Below are 19310 nucleotides of genomic sequence, written 5' to 3'. Positions count from 1 at the left end.
TTTTTTTAAGTCATAAAAGCAAGGTTTTCATTCAATTTAGTGTCATAAATTATCAAAACAATCAGAACTTTAGTTATAAAGAAATATAAAACATTAAAAACTTACTTTTATCAGGCTTTCCATTTTCTGTGGATAGGCACATTAATTTTTTATAATTATTTATCACAACTGTTAGCTCATCATTAGCTTTCAATATATCACCTTTGAAAAAGATTAAAGATTTATGTAAAATAAGCTATTATTTAATAAGAATAATTAATGCTTAAAAACATTTTAAATTTTTCAGTTAATTAACTGGCACTTATAAAGAATTTCATTTAACTTAACAAAATACTAACATTTGTATTTTACAAGAAATGATTACACATCAAACTTAAAAGGTAATAAATATAAGAATTCATAAGCAACCTAATTATCGAATAAATTGGATNCTTCCATGCAGAGGTCAAGGTCCTCGTTGCAACGCTCAGCCAGGCCTGATCAATAATTCTGAGGCATATCACGATGTTAAAGTTGTCCTCCCAGTACTCTCGAAGGGTGAGGTTTCTGTTTTCTGTCACCTCAAAGCAGCGCCGGAACAGGTGCTTAGTGTACAGCTTTTTAAAATTAGAAATCACCTGCTGATCCATGGGCTGCAGGATAGGAGTGGTGGTAGATAGAGAACCTTTATAAACTTGAACTCTTCGAGGATGTCATGTTCGAGGTTCGGTGGGTGAGCAGGAGCATTGTCGAGGATGAGAAGGACTTGCCTGGCCGTTCCTCGTATCTCAAATGTCACTCGTATCTCAAAACAAAACTTCGCTCGCTCGACAGCTCGTATCTCAAATAACTCGTATGTTAGGGCACTCGTATCTCGAGGTACCACTGTATTGCAAATATTTATTATCCCGTGAAAATTCGGGCGTAGAAGAATTTTTCAGTACGTTTTGTTTTATCACGTTTTCACTGGGCCAGAATAATAATAATTATCTGCTGTGATTGGAAGTTTACCAAGTTTTGCTGTAGGATTGTGGGACTGCACACATGTTTTGTGTGATTGTATATACCAGGGGTGGCCAACCTGCGGCTCACAAGCCACATTCGGCTCTTTGAAGGATTATTTGTGGCTCTCAATCAATGTACCCAAGCTCCCTTTTCATTTTTGTTTTATTATATTTAAAAAAATTATTATTGTTTCGTATGTCTTTTAAATTACTGAGAACAAATATGAAAGACTAAGTGCAACGTTGTTCAATTCAAGGTGAATTTTCCATTTCCAATATAATTATGATACAAAAAGCATCTGGAGAATTAGAATTAATAGAGATGCAAGAAGATCAAGCTCTACAATTGAAATATAAGTCGACATTGATTACTGAATTTTGGAAATTTATACCAGAATCGAAGTATCCTGAATTAAAAATGGCTGATTGTAGAATTATTTCAATATATGGAACAATGCACTTATGTGAATCACTTTATTTCACTTTAAAATTCGTGAAATCCAAAAACCGATCAGTATTAACTAACCAGCATCTCAAAGAATTACTGAGAAGTGCTGACACCTATTATTCACCAAATTGTAAAGAATTATCAAGAGAAGTAAAATAAATGTGTTTTTAATATTTAAATTCAATACACATATTTTGTACTTTTACTTATATGTTCTCAAAAAATATAATTTAAGCAAAAAAATTTTTTTAATCCCTTTTTTCATATTTTTTAAATACGTATTTAATTGCGGCTCGCGAAAAACTTCAAATTTTTGAAAAATGGCCCGACTATCAAGGAGCTTGGCCACCCCTGGTATATACGATGGTTACTGAATAAACATAGAAAAAAATAATAAAAAAAATGACGTATCACTTCACTGGCATTTGGAAAATATCACTATGTGTCGTCCCTTTCTTTAAAAACTATCATACAAAGACAAATATTTAACTTTTTTCATTTGATCGAGATAACTCGGGATAGTAAGCTGATGGTAGATTAAATGTTTTATACGCATAAAAAAACTAAATTTCAACTTCAAACTTCAGTATTATGTTGTTTTTTTTTAGTTCCTGATATTTATTAATGAAATAAAAAAAATAGTTGATTTTTTGCATTTTTTTTTCTAAAAAAAAATTGATAAGGGAAGCGGTTAACATTGAACTGTACAAGATTTTTAAACAACCTGATACATAAAAATAAATAGAATTAATTGGGATGGCCCACGCGATTCGAATGAGTGATGACAATACAATAAAGAAAATATTGCTTTTAGACCCACTGGAAAACCCCAGAAATTTTATTTCCACACTTACTTAATCAATTTCCCACACTTATCGAAGTCCCAAACGATTCCAGATATGAGACTCTCCACTAGTGATATGGCAACCTCATCTTAAAATATCTAGATTCAAGTGTACTATCAGCATTCAAAAATTGTAATTAGGGTAGTAGTTTGAAGAGACAAAATTTTGTTTCAGAACTTGGTTTCAAATAAAACATAGAGCAACTAATAAAAATTAACAGTTTACTGTAGAGCAAGTAAAATACTTTATGGTCATTTCAATGCTCCTGGTATATCAATTTATTAAAATTCCTACATAAAAATATACGTAACACAATTTTTTCATATTTGAAACAAAGAATGAAAACATGCTTAATAAAAATAATTAACTATTCAAGGTTCTGAAGGTTAGAGACATAACCTAAGATTATGCCTAGTTCTTAAATGCACAGAGGACTTACCGAGACCTTCATCCTTCTCGTCTAACTCTCCTGCCAGTCGAAAGAGCTTAGGTCGCAATCTTTCACAGCTCTCAAATAATTCCTGTTTATTAAAGAATGATTTTAATGTAGAAATTAAACAGATAATGGATTTTGTGAGAAATCTAAATAATATTATGTTTTTAGAAAAAAAGATGAAATGAGTTACAGATCCAATAATAGTACATATAATAATAAATTTCAATTAATTAAATTAGTAAGTGCACTGTTCTACTATATTATCATTAACAATTTTTATCAGGGGTCTGTCTAGGTTTTTTTAAGAGCTACCTATTTTGTGAAAATTTCAACATAATTTGTGAAAATTAAAAATTTTATTAAAAAATTAACACAAAAATATGGTTAAGGAAGAAAATATTTTCAAAAAATGTCACTACAAATAAAAATTATTTATGACAGATAAATTTCTATATATTTCCCCCCATATATTCAAAAACAATTTTGCTAATTGTAAAATTTTAGGCTAAAAATTGTATCTAAATTACAAAATGCATAAATCCATAAAAATCATTGTACATAGTAGACAATGAACTTGAATTTTATAAAAACATGCATTTAACAGTACTAGCACTAAAAGTTATTTTAATTATGAGAAAATTTTCAACTGGGTCATACAGAAAAAAGTTTCACAGAGAAAAAAAAAGGGGTCCTTGAAAAAAATAAAGGTCTCTTAGAATAAATGTACAATAGTTTTTAAGATAATGCTCAAATTTCGACTTCCTGTAAAGTTTATAGAGGGAGAGTTTTGTTTCATTTGAAAAAGTTTAGCAAAAAAAAAAAAAAGAAAAAAAAGAAGCTCGCATTGATATGGCGGAAGCAACGGGTTAGGCTTACCACATTGCACTATTTGACCGAACATGTGCTACCTTTTCATAAAAGGCAGCTAGCAGAAAAGCTCCTCTTTTCCATAGATTGCAACGAGAACAGTGTTGGCATGAGAGCTTGCTTTTTTATTTGTGAAATTACCGTTTTTCCTAAAGTTGAATTTGTAAAGGTACTGCAAAACGGTAGTAAATTTACCTTGGACAGAGCCCTGTTTATTGTTGTTAAGTTTTTCTGTAACATTTACGCCGTTTAGTTTTTACAAAGTTATTGGTTATTTAACACAAAGAATAAAAGGCACAATCCATTAGAAACATATAAAACTGTAACTTGTATGTTGAATAGAAAATGATACATACTTTCATTAAATCTTTTTCTTCATCAGACGTTTCACCTGGTCTGTAATGATCTAACATATCTGATAAAACTGAAGCATTGTTGTGTACAGTCTCCAATTCAGTTGATCTTTTCGCCATAACTTCCATTCGATGATCAGCCTGCCAATGAAATTAGATAATATAAGACACACAACCCAGTGATAACATTCCATTAACTGATTTAAAAAACTTTCTACCAAGTAAACATCAGAAATCAAGATATTAATGATATGCATTCAATAATAATACACAAATTTCGGGACTATATCATACATTTTAAGAAAACTACAGTAGCGTATTGAATATTAAAACATACAAAAATTGTTGCTCATTCAGAGCAGTTTACACAGACCATGGAACAGACATCAATATTGATTGCCATCAAAAGTGGCTACCTAAATTTTTATTACTTTTATGTTCTTCAGATAAAATGTGCACATTATTAATTTACTAAATTAAGATCTGTACTTTGCAGTTGTTTCTTCCTTATTGATTTGGTAAGACATTTATTTATTATTTTTTAATAAAACTTACTTTGAAGTTTAGTAAATGCAAATTATATATTGCAATTAAATTGAATTAATAAAATTTTTTGTGACTACTAATGATGACATACAGAATATCATTTTTAGCAGGTTTTGAAACTTCTTTCCCATGTATAACATGGCACAGCAATGGATTAAGTAAATGAGTAACTTAAAAACAGAATATCATTTCAGTACTTCAAGCATCATTTTATTAAAATCTTAACTAGTTTCTTTAAGCATCTAAAACAATTTAATTTTTTAATTTTATCTACGTAAGATTAAATTTACAAAAAAAAAATCTGGATAATTTTGAATTAGTATTAAAATTTTAACCAATGTGGTTAGTCAGAAAACCTTAATTTAATTTTAAATTATTCGAAATTTATGTTTTGTATTTTTAAAGTCTACTGTTTTTAAATTTAATACAATTATAACATAGAGTAAATTAATTAGTAAAAATGATGATTTAAACATGGGTCTCACAACACCAAAGAATCATAGTTATATTTTCTTTTTTTGTACTTCATATTTTAGCACTTCCATATTTTTGGCATATTTTTATTTATCTGAAGAAACAAACATCCCAGGGGAATATTTAGTATATCCCTCTACTAAGGTAGTATATAAAAATCCTGATAAAGTAAAATAGTAGTAAAATATAGCAATTCAGACCAACAAGAAAATCTAGCTAAAAATTTTTCCTTATATTTTACAACTATTGACTTTAATATTCTTTTATTAGAAACTTATTACATGAATGTTAAACCAGATTTTGAGTAAAATCTGTCACACATATTTTAGTTAAATCAAAGATACTGAATTCTAGAATATTAATTAATTTTAAATTGAAGCTATTTTTTCTGAAAACAACTAAAAATTATTATATTTATTTAAATTTATCTAGCTAATAAAAAAATATTCATCAGAAACTTTTTTCTAAAAAACATAAATAATATTTGCATATTTTTGCTGACAAGGAAAAAGAAAAGGATCCATAACTCCACATAAAATTTGCAAATAATATTTAAATGATATCTAAGGCATGTTATTAAATTTTAGGAATTATAATATTCATATTTGTGATGAGCAATATTTTCAGCTCAAACTACTAAAATATTATGGTATTTTTTAAATAATTTTTAAGTTATAAAAAAAAAAATAATATGAAAAAAATAATGATAAACCATAATTTTTTTAAATAAATTTAATTAATTCAAAACATCCTTTTTTTGAAACTGGAGTTCATTAAGTTTAGGAGCATAAGATAGTTTCAGATTACTCAGATATCTATAATGATGGTCAAATGTATAAACAATTGTTTTCAAAATATAGAGCTGATTCAAAACTTTAGGATCTACAAAATTACATATTACCTACCTCTTTCACCATGCTCTTAATAAGTCTATTAGCAGCTTGAAGATCTTCAGCATTTTTACTTCGTAGCAATCTTTGTAATTGCTGAAATAAATGTAAATAAATAAATAAAACATACAAATATTAATATCTTTTCAAAACAGAAAGTTAAATTACAGGTCACAAAAAAATTACACATTTAGAAATAAATTTCTTAGACATTTTAAATGGCATAAAAATAAAAAATGCAAATAAAAACAAAATTAACTAAGAATTTTAAACAAATATTTTTTTTCCAGATCATCTGTGATGTTTTTAAACATAAAGCTATAAGCATTTTGCAAAAGTAATTTTACAGCAGTAGCAAAATGTATGGTTTAGTATTTGGGTTTCAATAACCACAACATATAAATAACACATATCTTTCACAAAAACATGAAAGTTGGTAGTTAAAAAAGATAATAGGTTAATATTGGTAGATTTAAAAATAAATATTTCAATATGAAACATCATTTGTTTTTATATAATTATGCTAAAACATTAAATTCTTTAACAGATTATTCATGGACAGTGATATAATAATAAGCATATTTACAATGAAAAACAACATCGTCACAGCAAAGAATAAAAGGGCAGATTATTTGATAAATATCGAAAACAAATTCAATTGTTAGATATACAAACTTTGAGAATAATTAAATACAATCTGTGAACAGTTCAGACCAGCATGTTAATAAGTATTCTAATGGACAAAGCAAAATTTTGGCATTAATTTTTTTTTCTAAGAAAATTTCTGCAGGTGCTAAAGTCCAAATAAATTTTAAAATTTTTTTTTTCGATTTTTAAATTACATTAAATGCAGTATAAAGAATATGAAGATTTTTTGAAGGATAATGATAATGAAATTTAAGAAACAGGTTACTCACAACAGCATTTTACTCTTTAATGATTAAAAAATGTTTTTAAAGGATGTCTAGATATTTTAATATTGGTTCTAGAATTTTAATATAGAATCTATTTTGTTAAATAACGGATATAAAATATCAAGTGAATTTTATAATTCTAAAGGACCGATATTGGTTGTAAAGTGGCTGCAAAATGTCGTGTGAATCGGAAAATTAGGCAATTATAAAAATGCTTTGATTCTTAAAGTCTCAGATAATTTTCAATTTCTACGGCTCTTTTCTATTGTTTCATGAAATGTTAAGTTTTTTTCTACTACAGGGTGAGGAAAAAAAAAAAAAAACCAGGACAAGAAATTTTTAAAAAAATTTCATAAAAATAAATAAATAAAACAAAATATAACAAATAATAAGAGAAGATTTTTACTAATAAGTAAATTTAATTGGTTTCAATGTGGCTGCTTTTTGCAGAGGTGCAAATGCTTATTTAAATTTTCAGCAATGGGCCGCAAGACCTTTAAGATATCCCATTCCTGTTGAATCGAGTGCTTTAGAGAGTTTAAATATTTGTGAAGAGCAAATGCAAGTTTTCTCTCTGTGATTTTTCTTGCTGGAACAACTCTAAAATAGTAGATCTTTTGATTGACATTGCAAAAAAGTTTAAAAAAAAATCCATAAACTGGGAGATATATAATAAAATACTTAATATTCAAAGTGGTAAAAAAAAAAAACATGAATTAAAAAGAATTTCTATTCTATAATGCAATAACTTAGTTCGAGTTATTTTTTGGAGCATCCCGTATTTTTAATAAAACAAAAAGTGTGTACTCAGGTTTTTCATAGAAATTTTCCAGCGGATTTGAAGATATTTAATAAACATAATAACACAAAAAGTATGTTGCTGTAATGGGTTCAAGTAAGTTTTAAAACTATGGTTTCCAGTGGATCAGAAGATATTAAATAAATATGATAACACAAAAAACCTGTTGCTGTAACAGTTTTAATTAAGTTTTATAACAACCGACTTGAAGAAAATTACCTGAGCTTTCTCTTCGTCCTCAAAAATGGAATTTGCTGAACGAGGAGGTGGAGGAATGACAGATGGAGTGTAATTCTTTGGATTTCATGGAAAGGAAAAAAATTCACAAGTTAAATATCAAAAACTTCATTAATGAAACAATAAATTATGTAATGTTAAAACAAATATTAACTATCAAAATTCAGTGCAAGATAAACTCTTGGACTAAAAATGTATAGATGATAAATATAAAAAAATGATAAAAGGGATAAGGATTAAATAAATAAATAAAGGTTTTTATAAACGGTTTTATTTAAATCAATATACAATTTACACCAATCATCGTAAATAAAAAAAGTTTGATACCTTTCTGAATAACACCAATTATGAAATAATTAAATTTTTTATTCTAAAAAACTAGTAATTAACAAGCCATATAGCCAATGTCTTAGTTTTGTCTTAGAATTATTGGAGGAAATTGTTGTGCTATATATATATAAATTTCATATTACTTATTGAAGAGAACATACCAACATCCTTAAGGGAATATCTATTAGAATATACCGAAGAATCTATTTAGGTTTCTAAAAAACACAAGCTTAATGCGTTTCAAAGATTTTTTTTTTTTGTAAAACTGTGCCTGTAGACAAATTTAATTTTAAAAATGCATGTATTGCAAAGTTATATTGAACTTTTTTTTGATTCAATAGAGCTTGATGATCGAACCGTTTTCATTTTGAATACTAATTGGAAAAAAGTTATAACTAGGCAAAATGATGCAGGTTTACAAAAAGATCTCAATACAAACTTATAAAAAAAGGAAATGTTTGAGCAGTGTGACATGAGCATACTTAGAGTGGAACAGAAGACGTTTTTAGTAATTAATATCTAAATTAATAATAAAGTTTTCTAAAGGGAAAAATTGGGGGGGGGGAGAGGAGGTAAGGAACAAAAATTACTAAAACAATCAGGTAAAATAATTACTTCAAAGATATAGAACAGCATTTAGAAGCATTGTAATGTCACACTTCTTTCTAATATTATTTTGCATACATTTTTCTTAAAATTTATAAAAAAAATCAATAAAAACAAGGTGTTATATTATGCAAAAAAAAAAAAAAAAAAAAAATTCAATACACAAAGTATTTTGTTTAAAAATTTTTTTCACTAGATTGAACATTAATCTTTTATGTAAATTTTTTTCTTCTCACTTTCGAAATTAACCTCATCAAATTGCGAATTGCAACAAAAAGAATTTGTTCACATTATTACTTTAAAAAAGGGGTAAATAAAATGTCAAAGAGGTCATTATACTTACAAGGTAATTAGAATTTAATAAAATTATAAAATCGTTAAAATAAAATAAACTAAATTTATAGAAATATTTTTTTAAATTAATGTCAGAGATTTAGGAATCAAGCGAACGTGTTATGAAGAATAGATTACTTACATCTAACAAATATACAGGATCTTCAATGACAACACCTTGTTTCTTGAGCATCTGATACGCTTCTGATATCTTTGATTCATTCTTTAACTCTAAGCTCCAGAGGTACATTATTTCCACTATTTTTCTTTTCACTTTAGATGATGCACGATTACCTAAATACTAAAACACAATCCAACATTACTAAAATCTTTGAGAACTACTAAATTCCTTAACTTACTTACACAACAAAATCAGGGCTGCAAATTATTAAGCTTTTTGAAAAATATTTAAAAGAGTGGTAGATATTTAAAAACTAATGCTTTCAGGATTTTAAAAGCCTTATTATGAGAGAGCTAGAACAAAGTGGCATTTAATTGAAAATTTTAAATCATTTACAAATAGCGATGAGGAAAATAACTTTAAATGAAACTTACGAAACAAAGAATCATACATTAAAATTCCAACTTAGCAACAAGATGAAATTTTTCAAAAAATGTAGAAAGTAGGCACTCCCACATAATAATTAGTCAACATTTATAAACCTAAAACTATTGGTGAAAAAGAGGAATAGGCAAATTGTGCCTGCCATATAGAATATTTTAATTCAGCATTAATAAACTGTATTAAAACTAAGATAACTGGGTTTTTATAATTTAGGGTAAATATTCAAGGTATTTACTTGGATAGAAAAATGTATAAATATCTGGGTTGTTATAGGCCATTAAGGCAAGATGCGCACTTGTTATTGTTTCCAAGTGGTGCCATCTATAGCTAAGAATTCAACTAATGCCATGCCCATACGTCACACTCGTTTGTAGGGCGGACCCATTCATTCATCCACAGATCATAATTTCAACTTGAACCAGAGAACAGTCAATTTCCAATTCAGTACGCCCAGAGATATGGTTTATTATGATAGCGTGGAAGACTTAGTGACTCAACAAATTTAATGGCTGGCCGGATTCAAACTCCTGTTCAGCGCCCTGCCAACCAGGCTGTCCCGGTCCCATAAATATCTAGGTATTTATGGAAAACACAATGGAGATGACTTTTACTAATTTAAAAAATAGTTTTTTATTTTCTTACAAGAGGAACTGAACGATTTGTTCTTTGCCTTGGAATACCTTAGAAGTGCTGCTTATTAAATGTTGCTAGGTGGGCAATATTACCTACACCACAGGGGCACAGATACCAGAAGAGTGGGCTACATCCACACAACAGAAGACAACACACAGAGAGAAACACCCATGCCCTGAGTGGGATTCGTACCTGCAACCAATAGCTCTGCAGTCAGGCACACTAGCAGTTTGACCACTTATGACTAGGACTGGGCTATAAATCGATATATCGCGACATATCGATTTAACGCCTATATCGGCAAACCGATACAGCAACTTTCATTCCAAGCGATGCATCAGAAATCTGATTTAAGCCGTCGAGTGAAGAAGACGATATAACGATATAGCGATACACGCAAGGACTTTCTCTTACGTTCCGATGCCAACTCGCGCTGTGGAAGACGATATTGTTTTGTTTTGTTGAGACGGCCTTGACTGATGAGCGGTAGAATCAGAATCACTTTTGAGACCTTANGGAATAGGCAAATTGTGCCTGCCATATAGAATATTTTAATTCAGCATTAATAAACTGTACTAAAAGTAAGATAACTGGGTTTTTATAATTTAGGGTAAATATTCAAGGTATTTATTTGGATAGAAAAATTTATAAATATCTGGGTTGTTATAGGCCATTAAGGCAAGGTGTGCGCTTGTTATTGTTTCCCAGTGGTGCCATCTATAGCTAAGAATTCAACTAATGCCATGCCTATATGTCACACCTGTTTGTAGGGCGGACCCATTCATTCATCCACAGATCATAATTTCAACCAGTCACAGTGCACCAGTTGGCCGGCCGGATTTGTTCTTCGCCTTGGAATATCCCAGAAGTGCTGCTTATTTAACGTTGCTAGGTGAGCAATATTACCTACACCACAGGGGCACAGATACCAGAAGAGTGGGCTACATCCACACAGAGAGAAACACCCATGCCCTGAGTGGGATTGGTACCTACAACTAATAGCTCTGCACTCAGGCACACTAACAGTTTGACCACTTATGACCATCTTATTTAAAAATAAGATTTTTTTATATGTTGTGGATCATAACATTTAACATTTCAAATAACAGTTATTTAACAGTTATTTTATAATAATCGTTCAGCTGAAATCAGAGTTTGCATTCAAACTGAGAAGAAAAATATACTAAAATAGTGATAAAAATATAAAAAATACATTTTTAATTTTAAATATGGGTTGTTGAGCAAAATAAAGCAAACAAAATTTTTTTTAGATAAAAAGGTATTCTTTACCAACAGTTTGTTAGCTGCACCATATTTAAAAGCTAAAATTAACTTATTTTTCGTTGAAAATATTCAGGGGGAATTTTCCAGTATGTTGACATTATGAAGTTGCATAATTTATTTTATTGTCAAATTCATCAACAATGGCTTATTGAAATTTGAAAAAAAAAAAAAAAAAAAAAATGCTATATTTACAAAAAAAAAAATCATCACAAGATGTCTAGAAAGTTTTTAGCACTTACTTTCGGAGAAACAACTTTAATCATTTCATTCAGAAATCTGAATTTCCCGATTTCAGCTCTATAGTGGGTTCCACATTTACGTACACTTTCCTGCAGTACCTTAGAAATAATGGAAGAAACATTAATTACACATATAGATTGTTTCAAAATAATGTGATCAAAATAAAAAGTCAAAGAGCAGATATCTAATCCTCCAAGCATATAATTAAAATTTTGTATTCCAATTTATTGTTTCACAACTCACTAATTTTCCATTGAATAACATGAAGGAAACTGATTTTTGATACAAAAAAGGAAATTGCTGAAAGTTTCGAAAAAGTCAGTATAGAATGAGCCAGAACAGCCTCTGGAATGAGCTAAAGGAAACTAAAGTTATTATTCCAATATTTATATCAAAATTATCATAACACTCTGAAGATCTTACTGAATGCGAGCAAATAACTGAATTGGTGCAAAAAAAAAAAAGCACATTCACAGTAACTCAAGTTTAACTCTTTTGCTAAAAGAGAGCCAAATATCAATTATAAGAATCTTAAAATTTATAGATTAGATTTCTTAAAACATTTCAATAAAAATTCAGTTTTTTGAAAAAACAAATCTTATAACAATCAAAACTTAATAACTACTCAATAATTCAATTTAATAAGAAGATTACATTTGGAAATACATTATAATTCTGGAATAAAAAATTATGAACTTAAGTGGATGAAACAACCTATAACAATTTATTCAAGCAATAGAAGTAAAAGTGCTACATTGTAATATCAACAAAGGAAATGCTTGTTTGTCAAATTTCTTGCAAAGCCATATCGCTGATGGCACTAGCCATGCAGAAAGAACTTATTTATTAGCATTTTTTTTTTTAATTCAGGAAGATAAATGTAGCAGAAATGTAATAATTAAATAGTGTGCAAAAAATATAGAGTTTAATGAATTAAAATAAAGAAAAATAATTACCGATAAGGCCATGAGAGATTCTTTTTCAATGGGTGACTGAATTTTATGGGCCAATAATCTAAGAGCAGTTTGAGGACCATTCTGTTCGTTGTCTATTGCAGTACAAAAATCATTTACAATATCTGGATCAGGCTCATCATGGAGGGGATTGGTAGCTTTAGCTGAAAAAGTAAAAGTACCAAACATAAAATAAGCTGAGAAAGATTTCTTAGTGAAATAAAAGAAAATTAGAGAAATCATTATTTGTTAGAGTTTTCATAAAAAAAAACTCTTTATCTGCTTTAGAAACATCAGTTATATTTTGTTGCAAGTTAAGATAAGGAGCCATTAGTCCTATAGAAAGAGTTTGCTTAAAACTAATTAGACAACTGTTATAAATCAGAAATATGGTGCAATTAGCTGCTTATAAGAACATAGAAAGAGTGTCAGATTCTGGTTCACATAAGTTACTGGCAACTAATAACACACATAGGCAGAAAAATGAATAACTTTCTGCGAACACAATACCTCAATTAAAAAACTTTCTCTGTGCATTGATTCTTTCTTGTAACTGTTTTCAATTCTTTCGTCGCCATCATTTTGACAAAATTCATTTGAAAATCAAAATTTTTTTAAAAAAATATTTAATTTTTATAGAACTTTTCAATGATTCATACTAACGGGATGAATTTGGCAAAAAACCAAAAAAGCTGAAAATAGAAATCCAAAAATTTTATGTGCAAAAACACTTTTTAAATGATTAAAAACAATACCTGAAATTTAAGCAAGAAAAAAGTGAATGTATGAAGCATTCCTCCACAGAAAAATATCAAAATTTTAATAGAAATATCAATGTGTGATTTTTAAATCACACAAATACGAATCGCGACATTTAATTTTTGCATAAATATGAATTTCAATGTTTGGTTTTAAAATTGTGGGAATATGAATATCGATATCTAATTTCAAAATTCTGTACATACGAGCTCTGACTACAATTAATCTAAATTATTAACTACAATACTATTGAAATTGTTGATAAATTATAATATTGGCTAATGTAAAAATAATATAAATTGGAAATAATTATGGTTTTCCAATTCAATTGGAAAACCATTGTGATATATAGTTAAATATCAATACTTTTAACAATAAATCACTTCATTAAAATTAAGCACTAATTGGTTAAATAGACTAACGTTCATGCTCGGGACAACTTGCAAAAGCAGTTGCGAACATATGGTTCCATATAACCAATAAGTACTTACACTTATTATGGATTGAAGTCAAAACAGATTAAATGATCTTGTGTGTTTAAAGTTGCATTTATAGATAAAAGACCAGCCAATAAAACATTCAATTTAAATAATGCTTTAAATGTTTCTTTAAATTTTTTCCTAATAAGAATTTTTATGAGACAAAATATTATTGACAAACATTGGCACTCTAAACACGATTACATCATGGGTGTCCGGGCTTCAAATTTTGAGGGGAACAAAATTAAAATCAATAGTTCTTAATTGAAAAAAAGTCAAAAACATTTCTTCCACATGCCAAATGCATAGAAAATTGTAATTGTTTTTAACATACTTTCAATTAGCTAAGTTCAAATCAATAGATTCGTGAAATGTTTTTGCCTGAAATATTTTTGGGAGACTTTTTAAAATTTCTAATTTTTGAAGGGGACATGTACCCACCATCCTCTTGAAAACAACAATCATAAAGTACTTAATACCAGTATTTGACTAAAAACAGAAATAGTCAATTTTGAGCATCATTTTCAACCAATGTAAAATTTAAGGTATTAGTCCAGTTTGAAAAAATTAATTGGCAGTGCCTCTTTCAGGTATGGAAAAATATTAACTGCATAATTTTGTTTAAAACAATTGCACTCCAAGCATTATTATAGGTATTCATCTTACTTGATTAACAAATCTTAGCAAATATTAATAAAGGTAACTGTGAAGTGTAAAAATTATGATTGTGAAATTTAAATATCGAATTTTACTTATAATCATGAGATGCTAAAAACAACTCAAGTAGAATTATTATACTTCACATAGAAGAAAAAGATTCGAATGATATACTTTTAGAGAAATGATTAGTCATCAAATATTTTATTAATGATTACATTTAATCTAAGCAAAGGATACAATGTCAGGTTGGGTCATTATCGGTTGGATTTATCAAATTCAAAACAAAGATAAGATAGATTGCTGGAATGGAAGCGACACTACGTATATATACTTATTAAATGTAAAAATAAATTCATTTATTTAACAAAAATAAAGAAAGTTTTTGAAATATACAGAGCTACACAACACAGTTCTCTGATTAACGAATCCGAAACATACAGAACAAAATAAAACTATAACAGCAAACTATCAGAAAATAATAATACCCAGGAGTAATTCCAGTGCATTTTCATTTCTAGTTTCTGAATTAGCCATAATTTAATTGAATGACATTTGCCGAAAAGAAAACAATTCTTCCTATCCTATCCTATCTTGCAAAGTTGCGTTTCTCTGCAAAGTTTCAGTTCCAGCTGGCTTTCGTCACAGTTGATAAAATTAATCATCTAAATATAAGATATTTAGTTAAAAATATTTGGCAACAAATGAATTTTTTCTCTTGATTGTTCAGGTGTTGTTTTTGTCATTTAATTGAAAACAACGAAGCGAAATTCCTTTTTTAAGCGAATTATGATTCAAAAGATATAGGTAACCGAAAGTTGCTGTATTATTTTCAAAACAAAACCTGACGGCAATTTTGTTTGTGTTTCAAGAACAATACTCATGAAAATAGTAGTTTTACAATGTTTGCTGTTATAAATATTATAAAAAATTATTGTAAACTTCTAGAAATTCTTTTACAGATGTAAAATTTATAAAAAAAACTTCGGAAATATAACTACGCCTACGTTGTTTTCATTATGAACTAAAGAAAAACTACATTATTGTATTAAAATGATTATAAGATGTGGTTTTTCCAAGCGGAAAATAAAGTATATTGCGTCCATAACATTCTTATTTATATTAATCGTTGTATCTGTTATAAAGTTTAATAAGAAAATTATTTCAAATATAAAAAACTATTTAGCTGGAGATATAGTAGATTTTACATTTGCAAATAATGTGACTGGTTATGATTATCCTATCGTGCCAAACATTGTTCACTATGTTAATTTTGATACGAAGGATTTGAATTTTATACAAGTTATAAGTATCAAAGCGGTAGTAAGAAACAGTGCCCCTGAAAAGATTTTTATACACTGCAATTGTTACTCCCTGTTTGGGAAGTATTGGGATATGGTGAAAAACATTTCTATTCTTGAAATAAAGTACAAAAATAAACCAACACATGTATTTGGCAAGCTTTTAAGTTCAGTATTTCATGCATCAGATATCGCTAGACTTCAAATTTTAATGACTTACGGAGGAATATTTTTAGATTCAGATACTTATGTCATTAAATCTTTAAATTATTATAGAAGATTTGAAATGGCATTAGGCTGGCCGCCAGATCAGAATCTTGGCACTCAACTTCTGGTTGCTCATAAAAATGCTAGATTTCTGCGTTTATGGTTCAACTCTTACCGTTATTACCGGAGGGAACGTTGGTATTATAATGCTGGTGAGCTACCTACTACATTCATTCTAGAGCGCATGCCATATCTGGTCCATAGAGTACTATATGATTTTGGCATTCATAATCTCGTCCAAATGCTATATGGCGTGAGAAGTCGAGAATGGAAAGACTTTCATGCCATACATTTATTAGTGAGACACAAAAATTATCTTTTGCCCGGTGATACAGTGACAGAGTTTAATGAAGAAAATATTAAACATTACAATAAAACTTTTGGTGATATGGCTAGATTAGTTTTATATGGATCTGAAAAATTATTTTAAATTGTATGTTATATACATTGATGTATTTTTATATTTTATTAAAATATTTTTCTAGAATTTTTGTTTTGTTCTATGTTTTTATAGAGTGTGAATGTTTGTAAATTTAAAAATAGTAATTGTGTAGTATGTAAATTTGTAAATATAAGTTTTATTTGTTAAATGAGAAAAATTTTTAATGACATATTATACAGTAGGCAGAATGTTATATTACGGGTTTTTAATAAATATCAAGTGCTTTGAAAATGCATGCCATAACATCTTGGGGGTTGCTCATAATTTTTATTCTTGATAAAGTTTTCAATATTTTCTATTTAAAAAAGAACTAAGCATTATTACACTAAATGTAAAATACAATGGTGTTGAATATTAACTATGAAAAAATAACTATTGAGGATTAAAAAGCATTTTAAAGGGGAACTTTACAAAATTATTGCTGAAACTTTTACATATGAGAATAGAAGTGCATTATGGTATGTGGAGATAACTTCACCACTCATTAATTCACATAAATAGTTCAAGAGATATTAGACAACTCTTGGAAATTAATATCTGGAAAGCTAGTAAAATGTAATTGATCATTTTGTGAGAATTCTCTTCAGAATATATGCACTATCTGAAGCTGTTTACAAATCTTTTTTTAAAGAAAACCACTTTCCCAAAATTAAATAATATTTTATAACTTACTTACAAAAAACTTTACAATTTTTTTTTATAATTAGAAATTTCAGTATTTTTAAAAAATCACTTTATATTTTCTGCTTTTGAGCTCTTCATATACATTAAAAAGAAAATATAGATAGTTATGAAAAACATAGTGTTTATACTACAATTATAAAACTTAGTCTAAGTCTGTTTTATCAAGACCTCGAACATTGTTTGTTTGGACACATAACTCCTTACTCAATGAGTTGATTCAATAGTTTCTTATGATCCTCTTCATCAATTACTGATTTGATTTCAGGCTCTGGTATAAAAATTACTTAGCTCTATATTACTGATAATTATAATTAAAAAAAAACCCTGCATTGTCATGCTAGTTCAAAAATATCATTTTTACCAAAAATAGAATTTAAAAAAATCTGTCAAAGTTGAATTTAGGAATGAGTAAGAGGATAGAAAGAATATTGTAAACTGTTTGTAAGCACATTTCAAAAGATTTGTTTTTTGAAACATGGAAAGAGGTTATATCCTAAACAAAGAAGTGATCATATGGTGTAAAAATATTTATATTGTCTACAGCATCTTTTGTAACTAATTTAATCTTTTGGCAACTTGTGTAGCTATTTTGAAAAATTATGTATGGCATTTATACAATATCTTCCATTATTAGTATGTCATTTATTTCGTCTTTTTAGTTCATCAGAGTTACTTAATAAGGAATAATATTTTTTAGTCACTTTTGCTTATCCATTTAAAATATGTGACAAATGGTAAATTTTGAAAAATAAATCTCATTTGGTGTCATAATCAAACTTTTTTCAGTGCGCTACAAGACAAAATTTTTTTTTTCTAAAGAAGCTTAACATTTTAGATAAAGAAAGCTAAAATGTGCAGTTTAATTATTAGACATTAAATAGATTTTTATTTGGGCATAAAAATTCAGAAAATCAAATAGGTTTTTATGTAGGTTATCAAATCAATTCAGAAATTTGTCAAAGCTATTGAGGCTTCTTTTTTCTTTCTTTCAAAGAATGAATTATTTATTTTTTCAATAAAAGTAAAATTATTAGTTTATAGTTTGTGTGCTGGGTTTGTTCAAGCCACAAGTTCATTAAACGTCTTGTTTTCTATATCAAACATATTTAAAAATTTATGTCAATATGAAACATTTCATAGTGTCACAGCAATAATGAAAAGGTTTGATTTTAAAAGCAAATTGTTACTTTTTCAAAAAAAAAAAAACAGTTTTTAGTTTTCCCACTTGTGATTTGCAGAATGCAAACCTTCCTATAAATGATCCCTACTGGCCTATGAATGTTAAAAATTTATTCAATTTCAATCATTTGTAGAAATTTTGTTTGTCTTTTTTAATAAATATAAGTTATTTTTAAGAAAATTTGACAAAAATAATCTTTACTGAGTTTTAAAAATAATTACTCAAGTCAGCAGTCCTAAAATAATAAGGATAATGCTTTTTTCAAAATCAAAAGAGCTGGCAAACTTAAATACTAGTTACAACATTTTAATTCAGGGTGGTCACAGAACTAGGAAAAGTTAGGAAACTTTATCAAAAACTAAGAAATTTAATTAAGATATCCAAAAAGTCAGGCAAAATGAATATAAGTATGTTTGAGATACCTAAAAGTAGGGCTCTTAATATTACTAACCATTGCGCTAAATCGTGACATGTTTCATTTGGCAATGAAACGAGCAACCATGTTTGCTAAATTGGGAGAACTGAAGAAACACTTTATTTTCTTTCCTGCAAATCTCTTGGATATTAAAAATAAAAACACTTTCTGTGATTTGATTCAAAAAAACTTTTTTATTTATTTATTAAACCCATTTAATGTACAACTACTATATCACAAATCAGAGTTAACTTGAGTTGGACATAAAAGTTTCACAAGAGTTGAAAACTTTTTTTTCTGGACTTCCTTAAATTTGAAAATAATTGCTTTGGTAGTTTCTATAGCAGATAGTTAAATTCAGATCAGTAACTGGAGGAGGAAGAAAATTTA

The 19310-nt window shown here is 28.0% G+C and overlaps 2 protein-coding genes across 2 annotated transcripts in view; one reads left to right on the top strand and one right to left on the bottom strand.

The window, feature by feature from the left end:
- Positions 1–15277, bottom strand: part of LOC107447268 (ADP-ribosylation factor-binding protein Gga) — a 39095-nt gene extending 23818 nt beyond the window's left edge. Inside the window, exons 1-9 of the mRNA XM_071179327.1 lie at positions 15120–15277; positions 12740–12900; positions 11783–11881; positions 9204–9362; positions 7775–7849; positions 5858–5938; positions 3936–4073; positions 2716–2797; positions 106–201 (exon numbers count right to left, since the gene is read on the bottom strand). Of these exons, the coding sequence (XP_071035428.1) occupies positions 106–201; positions 2716–2797; positions 3936–4073; positions 5858–5938; positions 7775–7849; positions 9204–9362; positions 11783–11881; positions 12740–12900; positions 15120–15168 (940 nt within the window). The 5' untranslated portion in view covers positions 15169–15277. The remainder of the gene's footprint in view (positions 1–105; positions 202–2715; positions 2798–3935; positions 4074–5857; positions 5939–7774; positions 7850–9203; positions 9363–11782; positions 11882–12739; positions 12901–15119) is intronic.
- Positions 15278–15409: 132 nt separating this feature from the next.
- On the top strand, positions 15410–16686 carry LOC107447270 (uncharacterized). Its single transcript, XM_016062145.2, has one exon. It carries the CDS (start codon positions 15685–15687, stop codon positions 16627–16629), a length of 945 nt encoding a protein of 314 aa, XP_015917631.1. The 5' UTR covers positions 15410–15684; the 3' UTR covers positions 16630–16686.
- Positions 16687–19310: the final 2624 nt, after the last annotated feature.

The sequence above is a fragment of the Parasteatoda tepidariorum genome, chromosome 4 (assembly GCF_043381705.1).
Source record: "Parasteatoda tepidariorum isolate YZ-2023 chromosome 4, CAS_Ptep_4.0, whole genome shotgun sequence".
NCBI classification, from domain to species: Eukaryota; Metazoa; Arthropoda; class Arachnida; order Araneae; family Theridiidae; genus Parasteatoda; species Parasteatoda tepidariorum.
The sequence above is the reverse complement of the archived record's forward strand: the minus strand, read 5'-3'. Positions and strand labels throughout refer to the sequence as shown.

What these genes read in the sequence shown, in the direction of transcription:
- LOC107447270 (XM_016062145.2), top strand. Translation starts at nt 15,685, where the DNA reads ATGATTATAAGATGTGGTTTTTCCAAGCGGAAAATAAAGTATATTGCG.